Source organism: Asterias amurensis, chromosome 15, assembly GCF_032118995.1.
Source record: "Asterias amurensis chromosome 15, ASM3211899v1".
Taxonomy (NCBI): Eukaryota; Metazoa; Echinodermata; class Asteroidea; order Forcipulatida; family Asteriidae; genus Asterias; species Asterias amurensis.
In genome coordinates, this window is record NC_092662.1 from 5,950,160 (window position 1) to 5,960,609 (window position 10,450).

The 10,450-nt window shown below is 35.7% G+C and overlaps 1 protein-coding gene across 2 annotated transcripts in view; it reads left to right on the forward strand.

Moving 5' to 3' along the window:
- Positions 1-10,450, forward strand: part of LOC139948130 (uncharacterized) — a 47,251-nt gene extending 36,801 nt beyond the window's left edge. For both annotated transcript variants that reach the window (XM_071946168.1, XM_071946169.1), the window contains exon 7: positions 3,066-10,450. In XM_071946168.1, the coding sequence (XP_071802269.1) occupies positions 3,066-3,101 (36 nt within the window). In that variant the 3' untranslated portion in view covers positions 3,102-10,450. The remainder of the gene's footprint in view (positions 1-3,065) is intronic.

Below are 10,450 nucleotides of genomic sequence, written 5' to 3' on the forward strand. Positions count from 1 at the left end.
TTTATGTGCGTATTCCCTGGGAATATTTTACGATCATTTAACGATGAGATAATTCTAAGCAGGAGTGCTCCCAAGGTTATCCAAAAGTACATTATTGAGTCAGTGTAATAAGATAAGATGCAATCTGAAAGGTCATTGAAAGGTCATCTCAGAACCAATCCTGTTTAAGGTCATCTCAGAACCAATCCTGTTTAAGGTCAACTCAGAACCAATCCCGTTTAAGGTCATTTCAGAACCAATTCTCCAGAGTGTTGTTGCCATCTTGGCCCAATTTCATGGCTCTGGTTACTGCCCAATTCTGCGCTTACGATCACGATTCCCCGCTTATGTGCAAGCATTAAATTTTTAAAACATAAAATAAAATATACACGCAAATTTTATAACTTAAAAAAACATACAAAAAACAAAAACACACACAGGAAAGATGAAAAACAAATTGCCCAAGATGCAACATGAAGAATCTCTCACCCCGAAAAATAGATCGATTTGAATTTTTCATCTTAACAAACCCTTCTCTCAAACAATCATCAACAAAAAAACACTTTCTGTAAACACAAAAGGTCAGTTTCTTGTTGTTTATTTTTCATACCAGCGTCACATATTTTTTTGTTCAGTGATATTTGTTTGGGTTAAAATATTAAAATGACAAATTGCTTCTCTTTGCTGTCCTCCGCAGTCATACAGAACAAAATCATAAAATAGATGACAAATACTTCATCAGTTTTATTGTTGTTTTTTGTATTACATTTTAAATAAAGCTATCAATATGAACTTATTCCCTTTCCTGACAATGCATTTTTGTTTTTAAATAGATTCCAGACATGTTGTCATTCCATTTTTAATGGGAAAAAAAATGCTTTACTTTGTCCCAATCTTATTTTCAAAGCATTTCATCTCTGATGCACAAATAGTTGAGCAATATGTTTTTAAGTGATCTTAAAAAAATAATTCAAAAAAAAATCTAGAAATCTGATTGTATGTATACTGTGTAAAACCATCCCCTGTCCTCAAGAATTTCTTCATTTTATTCGATAATTTAATCTTGGTGGGCAATTTATCGGCGAGCAAGGACTAAAAGGGATTGCAAGATTTATTTCTTAAAGACTGACTACACCCAAGGATGAAATTACACACTATGAAAATACTTCAAGGAGAAGTTGATTTCTCAACCCTCTTCAATATTTGTTATCTACAAATATTTTCAGTCCGAGGTGAGGCTAGAAAGAATAACCAAATCAGTTTTGTCGGTTGAGAGACTCTGTATAGCACTCCAATATATTAAATTATGAGTAGAATATACAATATACAACTAGGAAAACAGGTCATGCTTGAAACACAGAGTAGGTGAGTCCCAGATACTTAAACAGGCAAAAGAAATGTTTGTGATAAGAAAAATGTGGAGAAATGAAACCGATGCCGCCATTTATGTGTTTTTCAGAAGGCCTGTCAGCATGCATCATGGGCCCAATTTCATAGAGCTGCTAAGCACAAAAAATTGCTTAGCATGTTCTTCCTTGATAAAAACAGGATTACCAACCAAATTTCCATGTGATTTTGTAGATAAGCAAACAACAGCCGAATACAAGTAAACAGGCAATATGCAACAAATGCAAATTTGTTGGTAATCCTGTTTTTATCAAGGGAGAAATTTCATGCTAAGCAAATTTGTGTGCTTAGTAGCTCTATGAAATTGGGCCCAGTTCAATGCGAAGGGCCTACGTGCTAAATTACATTGTAAATTGAAACAAGGAATAGCTGTTGCAAACTGTTTACCAATTAAGAAGACCCATGGTATAGATGCAAATAGTCGTCATTTACTCATCTTTGGTCCCTACTAGCCGCTGTAGTAGTAGCTTCGGCTTTGGCTAGATCATGACATCAACATGCATTGAAGCATATAGGATGCCTTAGTTACTCTACTTTCAAGCAACATCTGAAGCCACAGCCGCAACTATCAAATTCAAACAAAGCCAGAGTTTTTCTCAAAGACTACATACAAGCAATTAAAATTAAATAGGTCAGCTTACATAGTTAATCTTTAAGCTTGACAAAAAAAATCTAAAAGACAAGCATGATACTTTAATCTGATTTCAAAGTCATCTCTACATACCAGTACATCAAAAGATAACATCAAAAGAACCATGCAACGTCGTCGGCGCTTGTGTATCCAAATTTTGTAATATTATAATCAGCAAACCTTTCATTCTCCTTTTCTAAGCAAACATCCAACATACACTTTACAAGCCCTGATTTACTTCAACATTCAAAGAAGCTTCTCGTACGAGCGTATTAAAGTGAATTTCGACATAGTTTATTCATAGAACTCGGCGCAACACAAAGCAGGGCTTAAAATAACCACTGGAGCAACAGCCAATAATCCTGTGGTTCAGAAGCCAGGAAACCCACGACTGAAGTCTTTTCTACAAATAGTTATAAGACCTTATTTAATTCAAAACCTCTGGCTTTTTAAAGGTACTGGACACTATTGGTAATTGTCAAAGACTAGTCTTCACAGTTGGTGTGTCTAAACATATGCATAAAATAACAAAGCTGTGAGAATTTGAGCTCATTGGTCGTCAAAGTTGCGAGATAATAATGAAAGAAAAAACACCCTTGCCACACAAAGTTGTGTGCTTTCAGATGCTTGATTTCAAGACCTCAAATTCAAACTTGAGGTCCCGAATTCTAATTTGTGCAAACTACTTCGTTCTCGAAAACTACATTACTTCAGAGGGAGCCGTTTCTCACCATGTTTTATACCATCAACCTCTCCTCATTACTTGTATCAAGTAAGGTTTTATGATAATAAATATTTTGAGGAATTACCAATAGTGTCCACTGCCTTTAAAGTTCAGCAAGTACAAAACTTTTTTTCTCACAGAATCTATTTCTAGTCCCCTGAGGTCTAGTGAAGGTTTTCTATAAGTCAAAGCCATGAAAATGTTAATTTTTGGAAAGAAATGTCAAGTTTGTTTTATTCTTGAATATTTTGATCTAAGGTGTTTGATTCCGAAGAGAATAATGTTAAAATAATATTTCTGTTTTTTTTCTCTTTATTCTTACAGGGGGTTGAGCTTCCTGAGGATGATGATGTAACATAGCCCATGGCTTCCCCCATGACTCTAGCACTGTGTGGAGTCTGGGCACAAGACTTTCTATATTATATATCACATCTGTTGTCAGATGTACAGTATTGAAAGACTGATTGCCCTAGTTGGCCAGCAAACTATACGAAGAAGAAAACATGACCAGACGTTTTGTAATTTCAACCAGTCTTACGCAAATCTTTGTCCTTTGATCTTAAGACTTAATAAAAAAGATAGTTGCAGCCTGTATCCAAGATTTCGTACTTCAAGATTTGTGTTTGCTTCATCTGAAAGTTACTCCAAGAGAATACGTTTGAATATTGATCAACAAAACTGCATGGAGTCATCTAAAATCATCAAAATAAAACAGCCCTGCTAGTACAGTCCACATCAGCTGAGCATCAAGTTCCCATAACCATGGATTTGTATCAAGCCTTCCGCAGTTTCTTCTGTGTGTTGTCATCTGATAGTCGTATGGAGGGCAGTAGCTTGTACGCAATTTCTTCAGATCTCCTGTTTTGATTAATAAACAACATCTTCATGCCTTCAAATGTTGAGAGACACCAGAATCAACTGTACACTAAGAAAAATCTATAATATCAGCCTGATGACACCTCATTCAGAACAAATTCACAATCTGTATTTCTTGGAATATCGGATTCAGCCAAGAGTGTATGTAATGTTGCTAGAGACAAATTGTCTTTGCAATGCAATAATGAGCTTAATTTTCCGACATGGATTCTTCAGAAGGAGCTCACCAATCAAAGAATACATGAAAACACGCTAGGCATGTAAGGAATCGTTGCGTCAAAGTACAAGCCTAGACAGGTTTATGATCCCAAGATGAACCAACCATCTCCGTTACACCATCCCTGTATCTACAAGACATCAGGTAGCTGAGATGCAAGATATCGATTAGAAAGCAGCCGCGCAAGACACAATCAATGTAAACAGATGCTCCCCCGGTCATCCATCTAGAAGACAAGATTGTCAACTCACGGATAATGAGTAAAGAGATTATTATGTGTCTTTCAGAGGCGGATTTGACATCCACTAAGAGCAAAGCCTCACGGATTGTCGCCGGTCATGTCTGAATAAGTGGCTGTCGCTTGATCTTTACATCATCATGTAGGATGTCCTTAGCAGCTCCCTTAGACACAGCAATAGCCGTAGCCGCAATATGAATACGAGGATCTTGGCATAAATTGTTCAGTATGGAACTAGCTCCATATGGTTTCATATTTGCAAGAGGTGGGGCTTGGGGGGGGGCATAAATGTGACCATTCTTGATGGATACACATCTCCTCCTGATGAATATTTTTTAAGCAGGGAATTCTACCTCCATGTTTTCAGCATTGTTAAAAACAGCTCCGACTTATAAGTTAAACAAATCTTTGTTCATTCATGAATTTCACTACTTTTTTTGTTGAAACCAGTATTGCTATTTTGAGCACCCAATCACGCAAGCATACAAGCAAGCAGGTAAGCATGTTAGCAAGCAAGCAAGCAAGCAAGCAAGCAAGCAAGCAAGCAAGCAAGCAAGCAAGCAAGCAAGCAAGCTAGCAAGCAAGCAAGCAAGCAAGCTAGCAAGCAAGCAAGCAAGCAAGCAAGCCTGACGTAGTTACTTATTTATAATAGATGAAGTGAACTTAAACACTAGATTGAAGTTTCACAATATTGCTCAATTACAAGCGACCACAAAACCACAACGTGCCAGAATGAATAATCACATCTCAAGATGAATTCTTAGTCGCTGTAGAGAATTGCAAAACATCATGGACTGAAAACCTTGACATTTCAAGCTGTCAAAGATAGACCATTTGACCGTGATTTCCTTTGCAGGAAACTCAATGATCTGCATCATGAGGTCTCTGATCATCCTTGGTATTGTTTCTTTTATTGTTAACAGATTTAGAATAGATCTTTCCGATTCGCAGTTTCTGAACAGTTACACAAGTATAAAGAACAAGTCGCTCAGACATCTAAGCAATAAATGGGGAAACTTGGCTTGTTTCGCAACTTATAAACCCTGTCACTAATTAATGTTAACATAAGAATGAAATTCTACCAGGGTCATGGGTTCAAATCTCACCTGTGTTTGTTTGTTGTCGTAGGACTTGGCTAGCACTGAGTACAGTGTATACCATCGGAATGACACTTTAGGTTAAAAGGAAGGTACACGTTTGCTAATTACTCAAAACAAATATTAACTTAAAAACTGACTTGGTAACGATCATTGGAGAGCTGTTGATAGTATAAAACATTGTGGGAAACGACTCCCTCTGAAATTACATAGTTTTTGAGAAAGAGGTGATTTATCACTAAAATATTTAAAGACTTCTAGCTAGAAGTCTTTTATTTTATCTGAAAGCACACAAATTCGTCCAACAAGGGTATTTTCTCGCAATTTCGATGACCGATTGAGCCCAAATTTTCACAGGCTTGTTATTTTATGCTTGTGATGGGATACACCAAGTGAGAACACTGGTCTTTGACAATTACCAAATGTGTACAGTGCCTTGAACCCAAAATTCATCCCTCATAAGAACTTTTATAAGCATATTTCGTACATCATGTTTATGGTACTGTTTGAAACTCGCACATCTTAAGCGACAAAGCTCAAGCGATTTTTTAGTCCATCAATAAACCTGGGTCTTTTAAAGCCATTGGACCCTTTCGGTAAACAGTGTTGTCCAAGGCCCACACTTTGTGTACCACAACTTTTATATCAAATAACAAACCTGTGAAAATTTAGGCTCAAGTGGTCATCGGAGTCGTGAGAAAACAACGGAAAAACCCACCCTTGTTTCCGCGCGTTTCGCCGTGTCATGACATGTGTTTAAAACAAATCCGTAATTCTCGTTAACGTGAATTTATATTGTTTTGCTGTTTTCTCAAAAAGTAAAGCATTTCATGGAATAATATTTCAAGAGAAGTCTTTCACCATTGCCTTCTGTAAACCCTGTAAGTTATTTGTAAATCTGTGAACTTTTATTTTTTTTCTGAACCGAAAGGGTCCAATGGCTATAAGACCGTAGTCTTGTTATGAGATGATTTTTACATCATCTGTTCCACTTCACAAAAAATAAATTAAGTCTTGTTCGGGTTCAAGCTTCATTAAACACAAGAGTTATTCCCCTGAAGACTCATCAACTGATGGTCAACTGATTAGAGATCACTCCATTCCATCATGAACCTTAATTCCGTCTTTATTTCCCAAGCGTATCATTAGAAACTGTAAAGCCAATCACACCTGATGTATATGCTATAAATAGACATCTGGGATTAAGGTTATTATTCTTTATTGGATTTATGACGGAGGAGTTGTCTGGTGGTTTCGTTGTAACAAAACACAGGGTGATGAGAGATTTACGATGAGTCAAATTCTAATATATAGTCAGTTTGCGATATTACACAGTGGCTACTTGGCTGTGTAGATTTGTTCTTGAGAACTTGTCTTGTTATGTATTTTACTTCCATGAAGTAGATTTCAAACTTCAGAGGACTACTTACAATATAGTTATGTAAAGAACTGCCAGCTAATTAAGTTCTTTCAATACTAGAATAGATAGGCAGTGATACCTCACCATGCAATGCCTCAAAACCATAATAATAATTATCTGAAGCATTTATATATTGTCTACGGAGAACAGAGCGCTTACATGAGACTAGGACAAAAAGAAAAACAAACAAACTAGGATGGGTTGGGGAACAGAAATGTCTTAAGGAACTAGGATGGGTTGGGGAACAGAAATGTCTTGAGGAGGCTTTTGAATACAGGCAACGAGATCGCCTCTCTCAGACCCGCGGGAAGCTCATTCTATAGGCGAGGGGCAGCCATGGAGAACGAGCTATCCCCAGCTTTCCGTCTAGTTCTAGGAACAGAGAGCTGGGTCTGATCAGCTGATAAGCGGAGTCGTTGCCTGTATGCATCAGCAGTATTAGAGTTGTGGGAATGTACAAGTTCAACCAGATATGATGGAGATTGGGTGTGAAGGATTTTGTATACATGAGTGACAGTTCAAGTATACAACACTAAGGCTATCTAACGAAAATGTCACCCTACTGTTAACATCTTGTTTTCGTCCAAATTGGAAATCAAACTACGATCCATTTTTCTTTCCAATCCCAAGATGTGTTACATACAGACAGCGCGTTCTCTATTATTTAGTCTGTACTGAGCGTTGATAAAGTAAAATTATTTCAGAATGTAATTCCGTCCATGTCATGTACAGTTGTATCATATAAACGCAGATGTATAAATAGGTTTGAGGAAGACTTTTTAATAGGTATTGTAGATATTTATGTGCTGTGGTGATTTGTTTATTTAAAAAAAGTTTTTTTTTTTAAGTCAGGGCAGCTGTCTGCGATTGGTTGGTGCAAGTTTAATTTTTTATTTATTTAGTTATTTCAGGAACAAGATGATATTGATCAAGTATTTGTTAAGTTTATGTAATTTAAAGGCCGAGTGTACCTTTGATAATTATTCCACAAACTCGGTAAATAGAACTGGACAATATTTTATATTATAAAACATAAAAGAAACAATGGAAGAAGCTTTATAGAAAGAGGTCATGTTTCACCCAGTATGATGAAAGCCTTTAGGCATGAAGCATTCTTCAGGCATCTGAAAGCACACAATTCTATGCAACAAGAGTGGGTTTTTTTCTTTTTATTATTTTCTTGCAACTTTGATTACAAATTGAGCTCACAGTTTCACAGGTTTGTTTGCGTATGCATATGTTAGGATACACAAAGTGAGGCTAGTGGCCTTTGACAATTACCAAATGTATACTCTGCATATTTGAAAAGTGATTGACAAATAGTAGCTTGCATGTAGGTACACAACAAAAGTCTTTACATCAACATTGATTCAATTTGGTGTAAATTGTTTATTAAAGGAACACGTTGCCTTGGATCGGTCGAGTTGGTCCTTGAAAAGCGTTTGTAACCGTTTGTTATAAAATGCATAAGTAGAAAGATGTTTTAAAAGTAGAATACAATGATCCACACAAACATGCCTCGAAATTGCACGGTTTTCCTCTTACCTTGTCAACTAACATGGGCGGCCATTTATGGGAGTCAAATTTTTTACTCCCATAAATGGCCGACCGTGTTAGTTCGCACAGTAAAAGGAAAACCACGCAATTCGAGGCAAACTTGTGTGGATCATTGTATTCTACTTGTAAAACATCTTTGTAATCATATGCATTTAATAATTAACGGTTACAAATGCTTTTTATGGACAAACTCGACCGATCCAAGCCAACGTGTTCCTTTAATTATACTGAAACAAAATGCTGAACAAGTATTCTGAATTTTTTAACCGTTTGAAAATGTATAGATTTTATGATAATTTTTTGCCAGTTCAAACAATCCTCCGTAAACATTTTGTAGTTCTCATGCGAGATGAAATTTACACATTGAATTATTGACAGGCTAAAGGGTTTTTGAAAACTGACTGACAAAATGTTAATTTCCTCGGCAATTCCATGGCAACAGAAGTTGTATTTTTCGCTTTCAGTAAACAATTTAATAAGGTTGTCACTTTCGAGTCTTATACACTTGCCTAATTATGTCTACTGCAAAAAACTGCCAGAATTTGTTTTCAGAATATTTTGAAATCACCAAACAAAATTGAAACAATCGTTTCATGTTTTCTTTCAACTCTCAAAATTAGTTTTAAACTGATTTTAAAAATCACATAAAATGTTTCAACATGATGAACAAAGTACAGTTGAGTATAATCCTTTTGTTCTCCAAACCATGAGTTGAGAATTTATTTTTAATTTTTAAATGTCACATTGTTGTTCAGCGATTTATTTTTATCAAGATGTAAATCTCGGAGATTGAATACTAATTTTTAAATTAACAAAATGTGTTGAGGTGAAAGGATTTGGGTTTATTGAAATGAAATGTTTTTAAAGTCTAGACTCTTCCTGAATTCCCTCAAATTTGCTTTTCTTGAATCGAAATTTTTTGTTTTTTTTGATCAACAGATTAACAGGTTATACTTCAGGATTGTATTTAATGACTTTTCCAGTGTCCATATGTATTTTTTAAACAAAGTGATGCACTGTTATTAAGATTTTTCGTTCAAAATGTTAATTTTGTTCATTTGTTATTCAATTTTAAGTAAAACTTGCCCGGGGATACATTAATCATGTGTTTTGGAGTCACATTATACGCATATATATTATCAGTTAATGATTATTAATGAGGGATTCCTGCCATGATATTCAAAGATATTTGTCTTCTCCTACAAGGTTCCTGGAAATCTGGCATAATTTGATCGTTATGAAACAGGTAAATGTTATTCAGATATTTTATACAGAAACCCTTTCCTGAAGTTTTCACAGGTTCTGATTGACAATATTGTTTTGCTCCAATATTCATTTTGTTAAACGTTTCACAACTTCATTGTACACCATTTTTTTGTTCAAATATCGTCATGATCAAAGCGGTCCTTTGGTAGTGCATGAAATTACAAACTCTCAGTCTGTTACTGTTACTGCTCGGTGTCTGGCGCCCTCCATGGATATGAAACGGAGGAAGCTTGCGCTTGCATTGACGGGGTGAGAGTTCATAAAATCCATATACAGGCCTGCTTTGGCAATAGTGCCCTTTTATAGTAAACTTGTTTGGCGATATTTCTGTTAAAGGCAGTGGACACTATTGGTAATTACCCAAAATATTTATTAGCATAAAAACTTTCTTGGTGATGAGTAATGGGGAGAGGTTGATGGTATAAAACATTGTGAGAAACGGCTCCCTCGGAAGTGCCATAGTTTTAGAGAAAGAAGTAACTTTCCACGAATTTGATTTCGAGACCTCAGGTTTAGAACTTGAGGTCTCGAAATCAACCATCTAAACGCACACAACTTCGTGTGACAAGGGTGTTTTTTTTTCTTTCATTATTATCTCGCAACTTCGATGACCGATTGAGCTCAAATTTTCACAGGGTTGTTATTTTATGCATATGTTGAGATACACCAACTGTAAAGGCTAGTCTTTGACAATTACCAATAGTGTCCACTGCCTTTAAGAAAGCCTTTATGGTATATTCCAACCAGGAGAAGTACGTCAAATTTTGAGTATTACATGTATGTTGACAATTTCTTGAAGAATTGTAAATGGGATAATATTATTAGGAATTCAAGGCTTATTGGTTGTAATTTAACAAATTGAGTGGCTGAAATATTACAAAAGGATTTAGTTTTGAGGCCTTAAAGAATTCCCTTCAATAATTGTAACAAAATAAAAACCTGACCTGCTTAATACCCTTACAAGTTTTTTTTAGATGTTCGTACACTGACATTGGACGAGAAACATTTTATATTAAATAAATTGTGTAAAGTATTGAA